The following is a 23,273-nucleotide window of genomic DNA, read 5'->3' on the forward strand; positions in this document are numbered from 1 at the left end:
CTGTCTTCTTGGCAGCTTACTTTCTTTCTTACTTACTACCAGCCCCGTGGCCTCCTGCAAAAGAGGATGAAACAAGGCACCCACAAAGAAAGGACACTCAGTTCCCCTGAGACCTACTGTAGCTAGACTCAGCACTGAGCATGCTCAGTCCTACCTCAGGTATCATCTATGTGCTTGAGTAAAAGCCACAGAGAAAAAGGTTCCAAGCAGAAAATAGTAATATACTGATAGACGTTTTCATTCCTTGGATTCTGAAATAATTGTCTTTTATAAAATCAGCATTTCATAGTTTTGTAGTGTGGGCAGGGGTGACCATGAGATGGCCCAGCAAGCAAAGGTGCTTCTTACCACACCGGATGACCTGAGTTCAGTGCCTGAGTCCCATATCGTGGACGGAGAGAACCAGCTCCTGAAAGTTGACCTCTGAACTCTGCTCATGCGCGTTCATATTCATTCATACAGAGAGACAGGGAGAGATACACAGAGCGAAATAGAACAAAGTTTTTTTTCAAGAATTGCTTTTCACCAAGCACGGTGGGCACATCTTTAATCCCAGCACCCGGGAGGCAGAGGCAAGCAGATCTCTGTGAGTTCAAGGCCAGTCTTATCTACATGGCAAGTTCCAGGACAGCCAGAGCTCTGCAGAGACACTCAAAAACTAACAAACAAATGTTTTGCATAAAAAATGTCCCAAAAATATAGTATGAGGAATCTACAAGGCTTAGGAGAATTTTTAAATTTTGTATGCTGGTTTGATGATAGCGTAGAACTATTTTTAAATTGATTTTAAATGTACAATTCTTATGTTTAATCTAAAATTAAAATGTCTAGGTACAAAGATTTTTTTAAATTTTTCTTTTTTATTCTTGTTTTTCTTGGTTTTGGACAGGATCTCATGCTATAGTAGTTTTAGAACAGGACAGGCTGGCCTGCTGCATGTCACATAAACCAGGATGGTCTTGAACCCATTGCAATCCTCCTGTCTCAGCCTCCCAAGTATTAGGATTACAGGTGTGAGCAACCTACCACACCCAGCTATGGTTTTAATTTCTTAATTTCAAGACAAAGAAATCTAAAATAGTTTTCGTGTTTGATACTGTTTTCCTCTTGAAACTTACGTGTCAGTTAAGCTAATTTGAGAAACAAGCTTTCATTTGTCAGTAGCTACTTCAGGACAGCCAAAGCTGAATATGAAGTGTTCCTGCTGCTGACTTTGGTTTTTAGAGTAGAAGGTCAATTTTTGCCACTATGATTATTTCAGTCTCCAAATTTGGTAGGATTTATTTCGTTGTTCTTCCTTAGTGGGGATCTGTGTGGCTAGATCACACGTCCATGTGGTCCAGGAGCTACCCCTGAGTGATTCCAGACCCTGTAGTCTGGGGTGATTTGAAGGACAGACTCTGAGCCACCTGGGGACAGCCTTGTGAATTCCTAAGCCCTACACGCCCTCTGTTGGTGCTAGGATGCATGACTAGTACCAGAATGATAAAACCCTGCACACTAGCATTAGGGATAGGCGTGGGGGGGTTGAGAGGATGGTGTGTGTGTGTGTATGCACGCGTGTGTGATATTCTTAAGGTTATTTTAGAAGAAACCTTCAATTAAAATTCCACTGTTCTCCTGTTCTCCATTGCCTTTGGTTAGAGCATTAATGAGAGGCAAGCGATCTTGACTTTCTGTATGCCCTTTCTGCTCGAATAATCTGCCCTCACCATGGTAAACTCAGATGCAGGAAAGTCATGTGACATCCCAGAGGTCAATATCTTTATCACCAAAGTTGTTACATCTTGGTTTTCTCTGGTCTCATTCTCCTCATGCCCTGCTCTGTGGCATCCTCCCCGGCACAGAATTAGCATGTAGCCTCAGCTGACCATGGCAAAACAAGCAGCAGGGCTCCTGCCCAGGGGAAGGTATGCTCCAAACATGGGCCCTCCTTCCCCTCCTTCACAGCAGCTGTCCCAGTTGATCCACAGTCCATTTTTGTCTTGGCCTTTTCCCTTTTCAAAAACAAATGGGCAGAGGCTTGAGGTGTGGCTTAGCTGTCAAAGTGCTTGTCTAGTATGTAGCCCTAGGTTTGATCCCCAGTACCACACATACTAGGTATGGAGGCCGTGTGTTCTTATAATTCTAGCACAGGCAAGGTAGTTGCAGAAACATCGGAAGTTCAAGGCCATTCCAACCACAAAGCAAGTTCCGGGTCAACTGAGGCTGCAGGAGACCTTGTTTCAAACAAACAAACAAACCCAAACCAAAACAGTTCAGCCAGGGATGGTGGCCCACACTTGCAGCCCCAGAGCTGGGAGGTTAAAACAGGAGGATCAGAAATTCAAGGCCAGTCTGAACTCTGTAGAGAAACTCTATCTCAAGGTGGGGAAAAGAGGCCGTTAAGGGTTAGCTCAAAACACAAAGAACAGCATAACTAAGTCCAGAATCTAAGTCATCCTATGTAAACTTTAGTAGTTAAAATTTATTGAGTTGGGTTGATTGCACTAAACTTTGAATTTAAAAAATGGATTTACTGAGACATAATGTCCAGAACCATGCAATTCTAAGGACTAGGTCAGCCATGTGACTTACAGAGGTCTTTGAAAGATGTATTTTACTAGTAGACAGGTTGTTCTTAAAATATCCCATCAACAATGAAACAGTGTAGCTGACTAACAGATATTTGAGCACATTTAATTTTCATTTAATAATGTTCTTAGTATTTGTGTGCCTCATTGATTTGCATAGGTAATGAATTTTTTTTTTTTTTGGTTTTTCGAGACATGGTTTCTCTGTAGCTTTGGAGCCTGTCCTGGAACTAGCTCTTGTAGACCAGGCTGGCCTCGAACTCACAGAGCTCTGCCTGCCTCTGCCTCCTGTGTGCTGCAATTAAGGTGTGCTCCACCACTGCCTGACTGCAGGAGGGGGGGGGTCTTCTCTTGTAATTGAGGATTTTTGTTTTGTTTAGCTTTAGTTTGGTTTTTTCTTTGTTTTGTTTTTTGGATTAAAAATTCAATGAATAGAATGAAGTTTTTTTTTTTGACCAAAGAATTCTTTGTCACCTCTAAATAGCAACTTGCTGGCATGTTGCACTGTTAATATCAGAGACATCTCTCCAACCCCTTGATCCATCTTAATCTGGTTCAGCTTGCTGGCATTTAAAAATTATGTCAAGAATTACCTTCAGATTTTCCAGGAAGATGCGCTGCTCTGTACAGTTCTGCTTCTTCTAGATCATATGGACCACATGCTCCAGCCCACACTTGTAGTAGCTGGGGAGATGTGGGCTCCATTCCCTCTGCCTGAGCACATGCTTCGGCCACAGAGCAGCCTGCTCCAACCCCGCTCTCACTGTGCACATCTGGCCAGAGCCTACTTGTTCTTCAAAGTTCACCTTCAAACATCCCTTTTTAAAGAGCCTCGTCTGTTAGGATTAGTTGTGAAATGTCTCTCACAGGGTCATGTTCTGAACATTCAATTCCCAACCTATTTTGAAGGTCAGGGAGCTTTTAAGAAGCAAGACCTGACTGGCAAAAGTAGGTCCCTGTGGTCTTAGAAGTTCACAAACGCCTCTGCTCTGGTCTAAGACTCTGTTTTCTGTTTGCCACCACGTGAACAAGCTGCCTCCTCTTTCTCTCTGTCACCGTGGGACCACGGTGTTTCCTCCATGAGGGACTCAGTCCCTCCAGCCCTGTGATCCAGGAGATGCTAGTCTTCCTTTAAATAGTTTCTGTCCAGTATTTTGGTACTAACAATGAAAAGAAACATAAAATGAAACACAGCTCAAATACTGCCGAGCCTAAGGGATGTGGTGTAGCGGAAGGAAATGGAGTCAACTCACGCAGAGAAAGCCGGCTGACACTCTGCTGGGTTTTCCTCCTTTGCATCCGTGGAAAGATGGATGGTCCCAGGTAGGTACCGGTCTCAAAGACATAGACTCCTGCCTTTCCGCTTCTCTCTATTCTCTTACCATGCTGACTTTTCGCCCCATGGTGGCAAGGTGGCTGCAACAGCTCTCAGCACCACTCACGTTCAGTTAAGGAAGAGGAAAGGAGGTGGAGGCAGCCATGTCTGAGCTTTTTATTAGGGAAGCAAAGAGTTTTCTTTCTTAGACCATATACGGATCTCATGGCTATCCTCTAGCTGCAAATCAGAGCTGAGAAATCCGAGAGCAGGACTGTCCTCGTGTGTATTCTGGACCCAAACTAGATCAGGGTTCTGTTAGCACAGGGGATAGTGGGAAATGGAAACAGAGAAGCTCCCTGCGCTCGGCCCTGTGGTAGTTATGTCCGACTCTAGCATCTCTCGTTGAAGTGGAGGATCCCTGTGAGTGAGAGCTATTTGTTTTTCTTCCTATCCCTGATACATAACATAGCACCTGGCACACGGTGTATGCTCAATGAATATTGGTTATAAGGCTATTCCTGAATCTGAGTCTGTATTTCACCACATACATTTTGATATAATTTTAAAGTATATATTACAGTGATGTTTATTTAGCCTAGCTCACTCTCTAATAATATGAGTTATTAAACTCATTAAACAACAAAAGTCAATTTGGTCCCAGTTAGGAGGACACAATTTCTTAGAGGTTGTACCACTCCAGTGTTCAGATACAATATTCTCAGAGAACTGCCTGGGAGTCTTCCTACTGGAACCCAAACATGTTGTGTACTTGCTTTACCTTGCAACGAGCTTTTGACTGAGGAGCCTGGCTCTGCCTCATAGAAGGCAGCAGTGAGAACACTCGGTAGATCCCTCTGTGCCCCACTCTAAAAGACCTGATGCAAGTCCAGAGCATGGCTGGGATGTAGCTCAGTTGGTAGAGTGCTTGCCCAGCACACACAGAACCCTGGATTCGACCCACAGCGCTGCAGAAACGGGTGTAGTGATGTCTACCTGTCGCCTCAGCACTGGGGAGGAGGAGAAAGGAAGGGGATCAGATGTTCTAGATGATGCTCAGCTACCCAGTGAATAAGGCCAGCCTGAGCTACGTGAGATCCTGTCTCAAAAAACAAAAATGTCCTCAGCAGAACATTGTTTAGCTCATTGTGTTCCCCTGCTTTTTGCACTCTTAGTGCAGACTACAGTGTCTCTAGGAAACCATCTAAAGCAGACTCCCAGAGGCCTCACGGCAGCCGCCCTCCGTATTGCATCTTGTCACCGTGTCTCCAATTCATTCTGAGCTGTTCAGCTATCTCTGTGTCTGCCTCCACACTACGTGTAGAACAGGACTTCTCAACTTATGGGCGCAACGCCTTCGGGGATCAAACAACCCTTTCACAGGGTCTGCAGATCAGATATTTTGCATATCGGTATTTATAATTACATATGAATATTATAATTCATAACATTAGCAAAATTACGGTTCTAAGTAACAATAAAAATTGTATGGTTGGGGGTCACCACAACATGAGGAACTGTATTAGAAGGTGGCAGCGTTAGGAGAGCTAAGAACTACTGATGTAGACTATTGTCTTTTTTTTAATTGATTTTTATTGGGCTTTACATTTTTCTCTGCTCCCCCTTGCTGACTCTCCCCTCCCCCCTTCACCCTCCCCCAAGGTCCCCATGCTCCCAATTTACTCAGGAGATCTTGTCTTTTTCTACTTCCCATGTAGATTAAGATCTATGTAAGTCTCTCTTAGTGTCCTCATTGTTGTCTAAGTTCTCTGGGATTGTGGTTTGTAGGCTGGCTTTCTTTGCTTTATGTTTAAAAACAACCTATGAGTGAGTACATGTGATAATTGTCTTTCTGGGTCTGGGTTACCTCACTCAAAATAATCTTTTCTAGCTCCATCCATTTGCCTGCAAATTTCAAGATGTCATTATTTTTTTCTGCTGTGTAGTACTCCATTGTGTAAATGCAACACATTTTCCTTATCCATTCTTCAATCGAGGGGCATTTAGGTTGTTTCCAGGTTCTGGCTATGACAAACAAAGCTGCTATGAACATAGTTGAGCACATGTCTTTGTAGCATGATTGAGCATCCTTTAGATATATACCCAAAAGTGGTATTACTGGGTCTTAAAGGAGGCTGTTTCCTAATTTTCTGAGAAATCGCCACACTGACATCCAAAGGGGTTGTACCAGCTTTCATTCCCACCAGCAATGCAGAAGTGTTCCCTTTTACCCACAACCTCTCCAGCATAAGTTGTCATCAGTGTTTTTGCTTTTGGCCATTCTTACAGGAGTAAGATGGAATCTCAGAGTTGTTTTGATTTGCATTTCTCTGATGACTAAGGATGTTGGACATTTCCTTAAGTGTCTTTCAGCCATTTTAGATTCCTCTGTTGAGATTTCTCTGTTTAGGTCTGTACTTCATTTTTGTATTGGATTATGTGTTTTTTGGTGACCAATTTCTTGAGTTCTATGTATATTTTGGAGATCAGACCTCTGTCTGATGTGGGGTTAGTGAAGATATTTTCCCATTCTGTAGGCTGTCATTTTGTTTTGTTGATCGCATCCTTTGCTTTACAAAAGCTTTTTAGTTTCAGGAGGTCCCATTTATTAATTGTTTCTCTCAGTGTCTGTGCTGCTGGGGTCATATTTAGGAAGTGGTCTCTTGTGCCAATGTATTCAAGTGTATTTCCCACTTTCTCTTCTATAAGGTTCAATGTGTCTGGCTTTATGTTGATGTCTTTGATCCATTTGCACTTAAGTTTTGCATGGTGATAGATATGGGTCTATTTTCATTCTTCTACATGTTGAAATCCAGTTATGCCAGCACTATTTGCTAAATATGCTTTCTTTTTCCCATTTGATATTTTTTGCTTCTTTGTCAAAAGTCAGGTGCTCGAAGATGTATGGATTGATATCCAAGTCTTCAATTCCATTGGTCCTCCTGTCTGTTTTTATGCCAATACCAGGCTATTTTCAGTACTGTAGCTTTGTAGTAGAGTTTGAAGTCAGGGATTGTGATGCCTCCAGAAGTTCTTTTATTGTACAGGATTGTTTTGGCTATCCTGGGTTTTTTGCTTTTCCATATGAAGTTGAGTATTGGTCTATGAAGAATTTTGCTGGGATTTTAATAGGCATTGCATTGAATTTGTATATTGCTTTTGGTAAGATTGCCAGACTATTGTCTTGTTTCCAGCAAATGGAACATATCCTTCCATTCTTAGCTCTTCCCAAAGCCATCTTCCAGTTTTTCTGGGAGACCTCTTTCTACAGGGCATGTGAGCCTGTGCCACTGCACTCTTTAGACTTCTCCAGTCCTTTCCTCTTGTGTTTGGGATAAAGTTTGACCATCTCCACCACTGGGCTGTCTATACCTTCAGTCTCATTCCTCCCACACTTGACTTTCTTATGTAACAATAAGAAACCACTTAGCCATCGCTTTGGAAACCCTGCATCTTCTCAACTGCTGGTTTTGTTCTTGAGGACTGACTGTGCCTGTGGTACCCTCCTGTACCCACATTTTCCCATTTGCTGTCTGACTATTTGTTTATGATAGGGTCTCATGTATCTTAAGTTGAACTTGAACTTGATGTATAATCAAGGGTGAACTGCTGGTCCTCTTGCCTCTACCTCATGAGTTCTGGCTATGTGACACCACACTCTGGTTTTATAAGATATTAGAGACCAGGGGCTAGAGAGTTGGCTCAGAGATTAAGAGCATTGCCTGCTCTTCCAAAGGTCCTGAGTTCAATTCCCAGCAACCACATGGTGGCTCACAACCATCTGTAATGGGGTCTGGTGCCCTCTTCTGGCCTTCAGGCATACACACAGACAGGATATTGTATACATAATAAATAAATTAATAAATATTAATAAAAGATATTAGAGACCAAACCCATGCATCATACATGGTAGGCAAAGCACTCCACCAGCTAAGAAGCATCCCCAGCCTCAACTGTTGCTATTTTTTTAATACTCACCCGATTGTGAAACCTTTCCTGACTATACCTCGCTCTTCCCTAACTCAGATCTGTGCTCTTCATTCTCCGTACATCATGTTAAGAATTTCCCAGTGTCCTTCAATCTGCTCTGTAAACGCTAACTTACACCACTGCGGGTGTTGGTATTTAAGATCCCTCCTTGTATTCTCAGTGCCTAGCAGAACAAGCAACCTGTTTGTGTCTCTTGAGTTGCTGAGTGATTGAATGGATGGATGAGTGGGTGACAAGAGGAAAGGGTGGCTTTCAGACACATCAAATGGGCTGAAATGTCTTTGACTCTAATTTTGACTTAGCATGGTGTGATAAAGTCAGGATCCCTATTCCTTTACGCCTGTTTATTTTTTTACCACGAATGCTATAAATGCTGTTTTATTCCTATTAAAGATATATTGTGCATTTAATTTTTAGGTTAAAGCCATTCACATCCATTGTGACATGTTCTCAGTTCAAAATGGTTTGCTGACACCAACACTAAAGGCTAAGAGACCCGAGCTGAGAGAGTACTTCAAAAAACAAATCGAAGAGCTTTACTCAGTCTCCATATGAAGCTCACGGAGGGTCCTACTCGGTCCAATGAACTTCGCAGCAATATTACAGTTATTCCCGAAAGACAGGAAGCTGAGTGACGCAGCTGAAAATGAACGAGCACCCTTGCGACTGAGCCTTTCCTGACCCAAGACGTCTCTAACAATATTTTCTCTACCATCACCAAGTACACTTTATTTTTATTAAATGATATTGTAGCAAGCTGCTAAAAATATCACAAATGGCAATGTAAAAACAAATCAAGACATTTTCTCAAGAACTGTGTACCACTAAAAGTAATATATTCGCAATGTTCACAGAATTCCATTAAACATAAAGGAAAAAACATAACTGATATATTGTACTTAATTATTTGTGGAATATTAAGTAGATACTGCGAATGTCTAGGCAATGTGGACTACCTCATTAAATAACTGACAAAGATCACAGTTAGAGCAGACTCAAAACTTAGAGCAGGAAGTAGGAAGTCATGCCCAAACAAAACATGATAGTTCACACGTGACCTGACTCCCATCCTCCGTCATGGCTATCCCTGTTGATGAAAGAGCCTTCCCTCTGATTTTTACTTTTATTTATTAAAAAATGAAAATGTAGATGTTCTTTTTAAAATATTATATTTATTTATTAACTCCCAAAGGTCTTTCAGCACATTTTCTCATTTCTCAAGCTCACTGAAATATCCAGAATCTATGTACAGATTCTATGTGTGTATTTATGGACTTATTACCATAACGAAGTTCAAAAGATGTCTGCTGACTGCAGCAAATGGATTCTTGGCAGACATTTAGGGGAAGGAACTCAGTGATTTCTCAGGGTGGGTGACAGTTCGTGTACCTGTGTTCCTGCTAGAGTCGTCCCCATTTCCATCTTTAATGTCTATACCAGGGCTGGGAAACTCAATATGGCTGAACTTCTGAACATTTTTGCTTCTTTTTATATGACTATAAAGGCAGACATGAGGAGGAATAGATGCTATTTCCGAATGATGACACGATGTGGAAGCACTTCTTCAGAATTTTCCTAGAAAACTACTTAAGGCCAACATAGAAAAAGACCTGCTAATGGTATAATTCCATTCTTAGAATCTCTATATGCTACTAAGTTTGACCATTAAACATTGATTGTACCACATATTTAGATGCATCCTAAATCTGGATGCCAAGATTCTGATGTCACTAAAAGCCTCGATTCCATGGACAGCTCCAATTGTATGCTTGAGGAGGACAAGCCCCTAGGGAAGTCTCTCTCCTCTGATGGAACAGGACTCTGAAAGTATATGAAGAATTCATGCAGTTCACGTGATCTTTCCATGTACATATATAATCAGTGTGGCAGGACAAGAACTTCTTAGTCCTAGAGGAAACCCAGCATGGTTTGTATGTGAATGTTGTCAGTACAGCCTGCATGATCACACAGGCCTATTGGATGGTCCCAACCTGTTTGTAAGCGAACAGGCCTGTTGGATGGTCTATATCAATGTTGGTTCACACGTTTCAGTCATGTTGAGTCTTGAACTCAGCTTTAAATGACGTAGTTATTCGGGTACTTTTTAAAAATTCAGGTACATTCCTTGGGTATAATTTCTCTGAAGACTCATTGTTGCACCTATAAATTTGGCTTTGAATAAATGATCAGATTCTGTTCACATTAATGTCTTTCACAGTGTGGAGGATCAGAACCAGGGCCTTGCATATGTTCAGCAAGTGCTGCGCCCCTGAGCTCCACTCCCAGGGTGAAGTAAATTTGAAAGACATTTCTGACTAGACAGATAACACATCCAGAGCCGCATGTGAGAAGCACAGGCTCTTTAGATACTTCACACATATTTGACAATTAAAATTGAAGACCATTACCTGAATTAGATACTCATATTAAGGGCAAGGAATTTTGCACGTCAAATAAAAGAAGCTGTTTTCCATTGTCTGACTACTTGACGAAAATCTCATAGTTGGCTTTGAGTCCAGAAGAATTTTTGAACAGTGCAATTTAAGCAAACAATTGAAAAACCTATCCTTATTATATTTATTCTTTGTTGCAGTTAGATGTGATTAATTGTTAACAACCTTTGTTTGTTGTTTGTTTCTCAAAAGATTCTGTGTTTCTATTGAACTTCCCAATCTGTGTGGGGGCTATTTATGGGAGGGCACAGATGTGCTTAGAAAGTTACAGTGGGCCTTAAGTTCATCACATGTCCTCTTGCTCCTCTGTGAAACACTACTTAACTTTGTAACAAGAAAGAAATGAAACAGCATGTTATCAGTGAAAAACTCCTTGTTTCAGATTTCTCAATCTTATCTCAGGTGATGAAAAACAAGTTAGTGTTTCTCTTTAACTTTTAAATAGGAAAAAGGCTAAGCACTTAAGACTTGTCATAATCCCAGTGGGCACCATATACTGTTTAAAGTCTAGAGGCCACAGAGACTTGATTCCTTAATCGTAAGTATGTTCTTAAATGTTTGGCATTTTTATCTATTTGTCACTCAAATGTGTTACTAATTCTCATATTTTTTTACAAACCAACCCAGTGTGGGTAAACACTATAAAACAGATATATACATTGCCCCATTTGCCACAAAGGATGTCTTTATAGGTAGTATTGAGACTTCCCCTCCAGGTGGCAGAGAAGACTGACTGGATGTGGTCTGCAGGCCTAGCTCCATGTATTAGGATCTTAAACTCAGAGGTTCAGGGAGTAGCTGTACTCTGAACAGGGAAACCCCCCAAAATTTCCATTGAGAGTTTTACAGACAGGTAATGTTTTAGCAATTTGAAAACAACACTTAAAATTGATTGTATTGCCTATGAAAGAACCAATGGTCATTAATTTTTCTGCCATAATAAATGAATTGTTTTTTATGTTTTACATATATTAAGCACAAGTGTGATACAGTTATTTAAAACTAGAAAATGAATGTTAAGAATGGAAAATTATATTTTTTGCATGAAGACAAACTCCTTACAAAATTGCTTAATATCTCAGGACAAAAGAATGAATAATCATATGTAAAACTGATCAATTAAAAGTTGGCTGTTTTTATTTTAAGAAAACACTACAATGATAAAAAGGATCCTGACAGTCTTAAGCTCTCTCTTAAGTATGCTGCATAATCCTGCCTGTGAACCTACAAATAATGCCATGAGAGTGAGATCAGCAAACATGAGGACCAGTCTCCCCCCCCCCGGAATGAGAATCTCCTCATTGAAAATATGTTAATGGTTGTACTGCGAAGGTGATGCACACTTGAAAATGTAAGCAAGCGTTTCTAACTCTAGTCCCAAACACACAGGGTTTTCAGGAGGTAATACGCCACTTAAGCACTCATCTGACCGCTCATTTTACATTTCCTTGTTAAAAAATCATTGCAATGATTGCATGGGGAGGGGAAAATGGCTATTTTTGAAGAATTGCTTATTCTACTTTCAATTTTTGAAAATCAAGGAATTAAGATATTACTTTTTAAATACGCATAGATGTACCTTAACTGTAATTATATTTTAGTTTGCTTTGTTATAACGGCATGAACATCAAATACAAAATGCACTCATGAACACTTTTGTAAAAAATAAAGTTTTTTATTTCTCAAAATTGTTTATAATTTCTTTCTGTATTCTGTGCTTATATAATGCAATTACCTCATGGGAATGTATTTGATAATCATCTATATGGTATATTTAGTACCCAAGCATGAAACTTTTGCATCAGCATATTCTTCATCACCTGTAAGTTTTCTCAAACTTTAAGCAGTTAGACATAATTAGTTATGGACAACTTACGTACACTCAGAGGCTATCCTTTGTGCAGGCCTTTGCTGGAATCCACCTTGCTATTACCAAACATGTCCTAGATTTAAATATTTTTCAGTCTTCCAAAGAACAATAACTCCTCAAATTTTTCCATCATGATGATGGTCTTTAACATTTCCACAATGCCATCAAATCAACTATAAAGTTAAAGAAAGATATTCTTTCTTTCTTTCGTTCTTTCTTTCTTCTTTGCAAGACAGGGTTTCTCTGTGTAGCCTCGGTTGTCCTGGAACTTGCTCTGTAGACCAAGTTGACCTTAAACTCAGAGATCCACCTGCCTCTGCCTCCCAAGTGCTGGGATTAAAAGCATGTACCACCACTGCCTGGCCAAAGACAAAATTTCTTAAAATGGTTCACTCTACCACGCCAAGTCTGTGCAGATTCTGTCTTCACATATTTGCTCTTATCTGCTTCTCTCTGGTCTCACAACTATTTGTATAGTCTAAGCCACCTTTGTTGTTGGTTTGAAACAGTACAGTGCTTTATGAAAGCAGTCTTCAAGGTTCCACTTCACTTTCCCAGGTTTTGCCATGACATCTTTCTGAATTGAAAATCTGGTCACAACGCTTTTCTTTCCATTGTTTCTTTGAATCCTTCCCATGGTTTCCAGAATGAAGTCTGACTCCCTGCTTCAGTTCACAAAGACTACTGTGTCTTCTCCTGCCACTTCCTTATAGAGTCTTGGCTCCAATCGTACCAATGACTCTCCTTCTGTCTCTACGCCTTGGCTCAACTTCTGCCATTTTTCTTTGAAAATTAAGCTTTAGGGCTAGAGACATAGCTCCGTGGTTGGGAGTACTCAGTACTCATACAGAGGCCTGGGGGTTGGTCCCTAATATCCACATCGTGGCTCACAACTCCTGTGCTTGTCACTCCAGTTCCAGAGCATCTGATGCCCTATCCTGGCCTCCACACTTTCCTACGTCTACATGGGACACATGAAACTCACCCAGGCACAGAATACACATATTTAAACAAAACAAATGTAAGCTCCAAGCTTAGAAGCTTTCCAAGTGATTCATTGGTTGTTAGTCTCTTTGCCCCATCCCCACTGGGACAGTTGCTTCAGGTTTAGCCTCAGTGTAAAGAGTATAGCCAACAGTAGGTGCTCAAGAAATGTCTATTAAAGGAAAATCCCCATGGCCCTACTTTATGTTTCACTGAATTATGACTGCAGTATCTAAAGCTATAGTTTATTTTTTTATCTATCTTTGTAATTTTTTCCATTCTTGTAACCTAAGCTTGTCTAAACTGCTTTCACTTAGCTCCCTGACATCCATGGATATCACTGTAAGCAAAGCCTCTCAGTGTATTACTCCATTAATCAAACAAGCACACAACAAACAGATTATGCCATTAGATTCTCTTTGGGTTTCAAGGACTGCAAACACCACACACTGGTTGTTTACAAAAAAAATAATAATAAAAAGCCTTCTTCAGAAGTCTCATCCACATATGAACCTTGTTTCCCCATAGAAGTTCATATCTCTGAATGTTGCTAATCTAGTCTAACTCAATATGTGTTGAACCTGAACATGGCCAGTGGGAGCAGTAAAATGGACGAGTGGAAGAAGTTCCCGGGAAGCCTCATTTGTGAATGCTTGCACAGGCTGTTTGCTCTTGGAGATGGAGAAGAGAGAGCGATGACTGAGTTGAGATGTCTCTGCCTACCTCACTTTCTTGTGGGGATCTTGTTTCTTTTCCCTTAAAAGTATTTTATTTTGGTTCTGGTGTAAGTCTGTGCACCACCTGTGTGCAGTGCCCAAGGAAGTCAATAGAGGGCATCATATCCCCTGGAACTGGAGTAAACAGACAGTGTTTACAGGTTTACAGGTTTACAAACACTGATCTTCTGGAAGAGCAACCAGTGATCTTAATCACCAGCCTATCTTTCCAGTCTGTCTTTTGTAGGATGGTTCCAGGGGAGGCTGTAAACAAAACATTCCATCTCAAGTTTCTTCCCTTCTCTTTACCACTAAGAACTGCAGGCACCTCTCCTTATTGCTCTTGCCTCTTTCCCTTCCCTATTAAGAGGGATGAAAGCATGACCAGTTTGCTAGACAAATGCCCAGGCAGCTATGCTACCTATGGCAACCACCTGCCTTCATGAGTTTTCCTGGGACTTGGTTCCCTCAGCTGGAAAGTGTGTGTTGTGCCTAGATGCATGTGGAGGCAAGAGGGCAACTTTTAAAAATTATTTTTATTTTGTGTGTAGGAATGTCTGTGTCCAGGGAGGTGAGAAAAGGGCATGGGGTCCAGTGCCAGCCTAGACCATAAATTATTTCTTGGACCAGCAGGGAGGCATGGGAATAAAGACACAGCTCACATGGGTTTATCAGGAGGGAGATTCTCATTGATCCCTCATGAAATCCTGAGTTCACATCCTGAAAATTCACCCGTGTATATTCTCCAAACAGCTTTTACACCAATACGTAAACGGAGGGGGAAATTCATTAGTAGTCTGTCTCCGAGGTAACCAGGTGAATGTCTGAGGTCATGTCCACACCTAACTATGCCTGCTCTGTATGCCAGCTCTGTCATGTAGGCCAAATTAACATCTCTTTTCCAGGTGTCCTCCAAATTACAAAGAAGGAGCAGAACAACATTAGCATATCCTGACCATTTGTTTAGAATGGTGTCAGTGTGGAAGGCTAGGTGACCACCTGTGTGGCAGGTGCCACTGGCCTGAAATTCTAGCCGCCATATGAAGTAGAAATATGGGCTTTTTAATATGGCCCTACACACGGGATCCCCCAGGACTGGAGTGATAAACATTTATATTTATCTGTATGGGTGCTGGGAATTGAACCTGAGTCCTCTGCAAGAGCAGCCAGAGCTTAACCACTGAACCACCTCTCCAGCCCCCAAAGAACAATTTTTATGAATTGGTTCTTTTCTTATATCTTATATATATTCTTATTGCTGGGGATGCAATTGTCAATTTTGCACAAAAAAAAACACTTGTAAAGATTTTTAAAAATTTTTTTTTATGTGTATGAGAGTTTTGTCTGTCTGTATGTGTTGTACCACAGGAACCAGAAGGAGGTATCAGATCCCCTGGGATTGGAGATATAGATTAATCATCCATGTGAATATCGAGACGTGAACCCAGGTCCTCTCCAATATCAGGAAGTGCTCTTAGCCACTGAACCATCTCTCCAAACCTCAAGACAAGTGCTTTTATCTACTAAGACATCTCACAGGTCCTAGTTCCTAAAAACTTTACTTGTTAGCACTTGGTGAATGCTTTCATTGGGTTTGGGGAAATGGGTCTCTATCTCAATAGAGTGCTTGCCTAGTTTGCACCAAGGCTGGAACCACTAGAATATAATTAGGTACTGAGACACCTGTCAGTAATAACAGCACTTAGGAGGTAGAAGCAGGAAGATCAGAAGTTTGTGATCGTTCTTGGCTACACAGCCTGAGCTATATAAAACTGTATTCGGGGAGGGGAGGAGGCAGGGAATAACCTTTAGGGAGTTGGGCACGGTAGTGCATGCCTTTAATCCCAGCACTGAGGAGGTAGAGGCAGGTGAGTTCCAAGGCTCCCACACATCATTTAAGAACTGCAGTGGGTTGTTTGTACCCCCAAAGCAATGAGAGGAGCCAGGAGACTTGGTATCTGAATGAGAGACTGCCTGTTTGCTTGTTATGGGTGCGACTCAAGAGAGAATGTTGGGACTGTGATTACTACTCAGAGGGCAGCAAGACTGTAAGATCCCTGACTGAAGGACCTGTTGATACTTATTCATGTCGCCAAGACAGTGCCTAACGCAGCAAGGTGCTCAGCCAACACTAAGTCAGTGACTCAAAGCACCAATACATCTAAGCAGGCAAGAACGCCCATAAAGATCCCTCTGCTATTTACAAAGTCGTATTTTGATGAGTAATAGACTGCTATAAATGTTTCCATGGGCTGATTTTCAGGTGTAAAACTCAGTGTACTTTTATTATGAAAATTCAGTTTGTGTTCACATACATTGGGATCTCAGGATGAGAGATGGCTTAGCTGGTAAAGTGCTTTCCACATAAACAAGAGGACCTGAGTTCAGATCCCCTGGATCTTCTTAGAAAAGCTGACAGGGCAGTGTGCATCTGTCAGCACCTTGCTGGAGAAGCAGAGACCGGAGGATGTCTGGAGTGTGCCAGCCAGGCAGTCTAGCCAAATCAGTGAGCTCCAGGTTCATTAACAGACTGAATCTCTAAACAAAACAAACGAAGAGTGGTGGTTAAGAAAGTCCTCATATGTACAGAGCATTGGGGAAGCACAGAAAAGCCTTCGAGCTCTTCCTAATGTCATCGCTACAGACCGCATTTTCAATATTGTCAAAGGCTGTGTTTTCTTAAGACTAAAAAGATGGTTGCCACGTGCTCAATATGCTTATCAGATGGAGCCTTCACTAACAAATCTGCCCTTTGTCTTCCTGCACTGAGTGAGGCTAAACTCCTATCTTCATTCCTTAAGCACAGAAACCCAAACTCCGCGGTTGGGGTGTCAAGGCGGTGTTCAGAACAGCACTGTATGAGTTACAGGTGTTGGGTCATTCCCACTAAAAGCAATGACCTGCTGGACACAGGTGCGTGTGTGTGTGTGTGTGTGTGTGTGTGTGTGTGTGTGTGTGTGTGTATGCGCGTGCACGTGCACAAGTGCATTTAAAACTTAGGGAGCTTGGGTCAGTTCTCACAGCCCAGGCTTTGCTTTGCGGCAATAGGGCGTGGCCGGAGCCGCCCACCATCTTCCCAGAAACCTTTGCGACTATAAAAGTAGTACTAAGAGGGCCGTCACTGCAGGGCATCGCTCTGTGGGTGCCCAGTTCCTCAATAAGGCGATGGACAAGATGGGGCGTGTAGGGCCCTCCGGCTTTGGTGGAGTGGTCATGTGGCCTCGACGGGTTTATACCCGCAAGAAGAGGGATGGTGAGAGGCTCAACCTCACCCCGAAGCCGGACCTAGCCGTCGCTGGGAAGACTGAGGCCCCTCCAGGTCGAAGTTCAGCAGGCCTGGGTGGCGGGTGGGTCTTGGTCGGGTTTGAGTGGGGGCACGAGCAGGTCCCCTGAAACGTGGCACCCTCTCGTAGGTCTGAAGGGAAAAGGCAAAGAGCAGGGATTGCGGAAGATTACTGAGAAAGAGGAATTGAACAGTTCCAGAGGTAGCAGCTCACAGTTGCCAAGGTGGGTAGCCTAGGGTAACAGCCCTGGGCAACTTGGCTTTCTCAGAAAGTTTTAGGTTTTGCTTCTGCTTAGTAGCCTCTCATTCAAGGAGTCAAAGGAGGAAATGAATGTGCTGGCTCTGTTCCTAAAACGCAGACCCAGAAATTGGGGGAAGAGGGTGTGCACACATTCCCGTACACGCCCTTCTCTCACATATATATATGTGTGTGTTAGGTTTTATATACGTTTACAGATAACACACACATCTATATTTATGAACGACAGGATCTCATATAGCCCAGGCTGGCCTCAGATTCTCTATGTAGTAGAGGTTGACCTTAACAGATAGATTTTCATGCCTCCACCTCCCAAATCTGGGATTACAAGTTTGTGCCATTACGCGGTGGTTTAAGGCCCTCCACCAAACTGAGCTACAACCCCCAGTCCAGACAGATTTGGTTTATGAGGGCTTGCCACATTACTTAAAGGCGAGACAGAACCTGTAAGGAAAGCGTCTGCAGCTTCATTCAGCTTTTGTGCAAATCCCAGTCAGTTCTCTAAGCTCTCCTTAAAGGAACTCTCAGATTTTAAACTACAACAAGACACAATCACACCCAGATGCTATAAACTGAACTGTTTTGTTTATTTGCAGTCAGTTAAGTATTACAGGAGGGGAAAGCCTGCAAGAAAATATCCCTGGCAAAGAGACCCCAGATAAGAAGATAACTCCATTGAGTGTATGTATGTTCTTCCTGTGCTTCTTACATACACTTAGGGTAAAGACAGGCAGTAGCTGATGCACCTCACAATAGAAAGATAGTTTCTACTATTTTTATTACATTGATACACACACACACACACACACACACACCTAGGGAGCCTTGAGCATCCCACTTAAGTAGGTTCATAATTACACAGTTCCATCTTTTTCAGATCTTTTAGTGAGTACTGGGGAAATGTTATTTATTAACGTTCTCTTTTGCAGATTCAAAATCTTAACATTTTAAAGCCTGTTTTCCATTAGCAACTAGAAACATGACTGATCACTAAGGACTCAGTGTGCTGCCGAGCATGCTAATACTCTTTTATTATAGTCTAGCTTTGTGAGACAGGACCTCACTGCACAGCAGAAGCTGGCTTTAAACTTACAGTCCTGCCTCAGGCCACCAGGCCTGTGTTTAGAAGATGGCAGTTTCACATACGACATTTAAAAAATGATTTTTTTGCATTATGTTTGAACAATATGTGGTGAAGTATTTTGTAAAGATGATTTAAATAGTCAAAATAGTATATATAAAACTTGCTTAAATTGCTGTATGTTTCTTTCTGCTTTTTTCTCTGCTTTAAAAACATTTTACAACTTACATATTACCTTATTTTTAAATAGTCTTAAGGTATTTATAATATTTTAATGTCTTCATAGTGTTTTATCTAATAGATATACCAAAATGTGTCTGACTTTTCTGGAGACTGGGAGCCCGAGTTTCCAAGGTTTGCCTTTGTGGGTATTGATAGACATACTGCTATAGGATTGTGTGCACCTAAGGTTGTTACTTAAGATAAATACTTTGCAGAAGGCCAAAAGGTAGATGTGTTTGACACTTTGAGATTCTTATGGGCAAATTGGCACACTCTTACTCAGATTGATGACAGATGGAAAGCTGTGTGCTATTTTACTTCTCATTTCTTCGGATGCTGATGAAGCCAGGACTTTTTTCTCACTGTTGTCCACTTGTATTTCTTCTGCCGTGAAGTATCTGTTCATTATATACTGAAGATAGTTTTACACACATAGCAAGTATTGCCATTGACTTATGAGTCTTTTATTATTTTGGACTTCTATATCATTTTTCTTCTGATTTAATCCGCTTTTTTTCTTGTTTGTTTGTTTTGTTTTTGTTTTTCAAGACAAGGTTTCTCTGTAGCTTTGGAGCCTGTCCTGGAACTAGCTCTTGTAGACCTGGCAGGCTTCAAACTCACAGAGATCCGCCTGTCTCTGCCTCCGGAGTGCTGGGATTAAAGGCGTGCGCCACCACCTCCCGGCTTCCACTTGTTATTTAAAGGGTGAGAAAAAGCCTCCCTTCCTAGGTGGTCAGAAAAATATTTACTTTCTGTCTATTACTTTATCTCTCAATAGTGAGCTGACTGTGCTACTTCCCCATATTTATTCATAGTAATCTAATATTTATTTTTAGATTCCGTGTTAAATAGCAGGTTATCTGTGATCAGTATTCTGACATATCTATGAAATTAACATACAAAGTTGATGCTCATTTTTCAAATCAAATATCAAAAAAATCAAATTAAAATATCTATCTCATAATTTGTACTATATCTTTAATTTTTATTCCACATAGGAGTCAGTGACTAAGGACTTCGAGATTGACAGTTGCTCATCAAGTAGTGAACTGGTCTCAGGTAAGACTAGCAGATTACAGCCTTCTGTCTTTTCTGCAAACATAGTGCTCTCCTTGACATCTCTCGGCTTCTCATTTCAGCACAAGAGAAGCTGTCTTTCCTCTGACTGTGCTCTAGACCTCATTCTCAATGCCTGCATGTTTACACCAGTAAATGACATGTTATAAAAGAGAATGACTTGAATGTAATCAATTATGCTTCCATGTGTGGTTGGCAATTGACTTGAGAGCTGAAGGGGAACAGAAATTAGCTATGCCAAAAGATGGTTAAGAGAAATCCATGCAAAAGAAACAGCGTGTACAGAGGTCTTCCTGCAGGCCTTCCTGGCACCCCGAGCTGGGGGAGTCATGGTAGGGCACACGGCTGGACAGCAGGGCCGGAGCAATTAAGCTCAGGTCAGAGGCAGGTCCAGCTGACACACGGATGGGATCATCCTCCTGCAACACAGGGCAGCATCATGCCTTGAGGAGTGGACCTGCCCGTGTGGAACCAAGTTTTGGCCCTAGTGGGCCCAGGGTGACAGCGAAATGCAATGGTACCTTTTGATTCTGAGGTGAGAGGATATAAGAGGAAATCTGAAGTTTTGTTTCCTGAACCCTTGTGAAAACTATCAAGCCAGATTCCATGGGAACTGGGTTTGTAGATTTTCCAAATAGTGCAGTCACCACATAACTTGTTGAATTTGGTTTAATCAGTGGTGCTTCCTTTCAAAGAAGAGAACACTGTTGCTTTTAAAAACTTGGCTTTTGAGAGAATATGCTGGTGTAGATGAAGATGGCTATCCTAGTTTGAGTTACTCTTGTGATGAAAGATGACCAGAGCTAGCTGGGGAGGAAAGGGTTTATTAGGAGTATGCGTTTTATCACTGTTCATCTTGAAGGAAGTCAGGACAGGAACTCAGATGAGCTCCTGGAGACTGGAGCTGAGGCAGAAGCCACAAGGGAGTGCTGCTTACTGGCTTGCCGTGGCTCACTTGGCCTACTTTGTTATAGGATTATTAGCTTAGGAATGGCTCCACCTACCACACTGGACTGGGCCCTCACATCAATCTCCAGTTAAGAAAATGCCCTACAGGTTTGCCTACAGTCCAATCTTACAAGGGCATTTTCTCAGTTGAGGCTCCCTTTCCCGTGATGACTTTAGCATGTGTCAAGTTAACTTAAAACTATCCAGCACAATGACTATGGCTGCATATGTGCATCATATATACTCAAGGAGACACTTAATGACAGCATCGTTTTTGCTTTTTCAGTCATATCACCATCTAATGGAAATTTCCCTGGCGACAGTTATTGACAAAATTAAGACAATAGAATTGGATTAAAACCTGTATGCAGCATTAAAAGAAAGGGCCCATGTTTTCTTCCAGTGAGACCCTGAATATTGACAGTGTTGATGAAACAGGCTGTGCCTACTTAGACTTCTAACTGTGCCTTCGGCACTGGACTCATTCATTGTTCAGACTGGAATTTTTTTGGCTTCTACAAATAGAAAATTTTTACCCCAAAGACACTGACCTATAGATGATTTCTTCCATATTGTTACCAGAATGTTAGGTATTTCATAATATGATTCCTTTGACAAGAAAGCTCACAGAAGCAAAATCAAAGTCTATTTTGAGATTAGTACCGACATGGAGACATATGAAGACGTGAGAGTATCTAGATCCACTGAGGAAACGCTTTAGTGTATCCTGCTGTTTGATGCTTTTTATTGTGGTTTTCTTGGCTTCTGTTCACATATACTGTTCACAAGATCCATTGTTATTAATATAAGTTACAGAAGGTGTTTCTAAATCTCTTGATAAAGAAGAAAATGCAGCATGTGTGTGGCATTGGCTAGCCGCCTTCAGCCTTTGCTCAGATCCATCAGAACATCTCTGTGACTGTTCAGCTATCTGTACTCACAGTGACTACTCCTTCCATCATTCCCAGCCTTTTTATTACACTTGAGGCAGATTCTTATGATACCATTAAGGAATACCAGCGAATAGGTTTCCTGAAGCAGAACTGCAGGCATTCCTAAAGGAAGGTTGTGAAAAAGAGGAGTATCACAAAGAGCCATTGGCTTTTCTGCTGTGTCTACTGTCTGAAGAGCAAAGGAAGCAAATACCATTTCATACAACTACCACTTCATGCCTAAAGCCCTGTTAATACAGCTCTGTTTCACGCTTCCTTGTCCTGTAGCAGTGAAGAGAGACCCTAAAATAGATTGGTTTAGCAGTGCCAGGATTGTGGGTTGGGAAGGAGGCATGCATGTCAGCTGACTGACCAGCACTGATGTTCCAAAAGGACTAGATTTGGAATAATTTTACTTTAATTTTCTATGCCTATGGCTATTATCTCAGCTCCTACCCTTCTACTTCCTGGATTTTTAGATTTGGTCTCTTGTTTGATCATGTTCCAGAATTCTTGGATGTTTATAGATACCCTTATGTTTTCTTTCTCTGAGTATAGTATATCTTCAACCTCATCTTTGATCCCTGATATTCTTTCTTATGCTTGACCTAGCATATTGGGGATGCTTTTCACTAATAAGTGATGCTTTTAATTTCCTGAATTAACTCTTCAATTTCCAACATTTGTTTTGTTTTGGTTTTTCTTGAGAATTTCAGTTTTCTTGCTGAGTTTCTCTTCCAGGTTATTGAGGTTCTCATTCATGTCACTGAAATTTTTATCTAGGCCCTGACTTGATTTCCTTGTTTCATCCTCTACTTGTTTGAGTACTCTGAAGTTGTTAAAAAAAAGTGAACTTTTGAGTCATTTGTTTAGCATTTTGCTTAGTTTACTATCTTTGGTTTTAGTTATTGAAGAGTTGCAAGCTTTTAAAAGTGCTATATTGGCTTGTTCATTTTGTATGTTTCTGTGTTGTTTGTGTATCTGATGCAATGGATGAGTCGTCCCATTATCATTGGGTTTTTTGTTTTTTTTCCCATATTCATCGTTCTGTTTCATGTGGATCTTCTTTATGGATGGTCTTTTCTTGGGCTTATGATTCCCCACTATCATTGATAGGGGAGTAGCAGACAACTATAACAAAAAGAATGATTTTACCACAAACCAGATACTAAAGTACAATAAAATGCAACTGGGTAATTTGCCTACATTCTCACTAAGGAACTAGGAGACCAAATGAATAAGCAAGTAATTTAAAGATTGTTAAGTTTATTAATAATAAAAAGTAAAAAGTCACACATGGTGGAACACACCTTTAATCCTCAGGAGGATTAATGCTCAGGAGGCAAAGGCAGTAGGATCTCTGAGTTTCAGCGTAGACTATTCCACATAGTGAGTTCCAGGACAGCAGGGCTGCACAGTAAGATCCTGTCTCAAATTTTAAAAAAAGAATAGTAAAGAGGAAGTGAGGAAAGGGAAGAAAAGTAGGAATGGGGACAAGCTGTAAGGGTTGTATGCTGTGCATGCTTGTATTAACCTTTGCAATTGGATATTACCTGAGCCCAAGCTACTT

General features: G+C 41.3%; 2 protein-coding genes across 2 annotated transcripts in view; both read left to right on the forward strand.

Moving 5' to 3' along the window:
* The window catches only part of Acsl6 (acyl-CoA synthetase long chain family member 6), a 45,609-nt gene extending 36,859 nt beyond the window's left edge, over positions 1-8,750 (forward strand). The window contains exon 21 of the mRNA XM_050157671.1: positions 8,296-8,750. Coding sequence (XP_050013628.1) covers positions 8,296-8,433 — 138 coding nt within the window. The 3' untranslated portion in view covers positions 8,434-8,750. The remainder of the gene's footprint in view (positions 1-8,295) is intronic.
* An 8,364-nt stretch (positions 8,751-17,114) lies between these two features.
* The window catches only part of Meikin (meiotic kinetochore factor), a 38,934-nt gene continuing 32,775 nt past the window's right edge, over positions 17,115-23,273 (forward strand). Inside the window, exons 1-4 of the mRNA XM_050157598.1 lie at positions 17,115-17,220; positions 17,315-17,408; positions 18,040-18,124; positions 19,748-19,805. Coding sequence (XP_050013555.1) covers positions 17,115-17,220; positions 17,315-17,408; positions 18,040-18,124; positions 19,748-19,805 — 343 coding nt within the window. The remainder of the gene's footprint in view (positions 17,221-17,314; positions 17,409-18,039; positions 18,125-19,747; positions 19,806-23,273) is intronic.

The sequence above is a fragment of the Alexandromys fortis genome, unplaced genomic scaffold (genome assembly GCF_014885135.2).
Source record: "Alexandromys fortis isolate MF-2015 unplaced genomic scaffold, M_Fortis_MF-2015_v1.1 scaffold_103, whole genome shotgun sequence".
Lineage (NCBI taxonomy): Eukaryota > Metazoa > Chordata > Mammalia > Rodentia > Cricetidae > Alexandromys > Alexandromys fortis.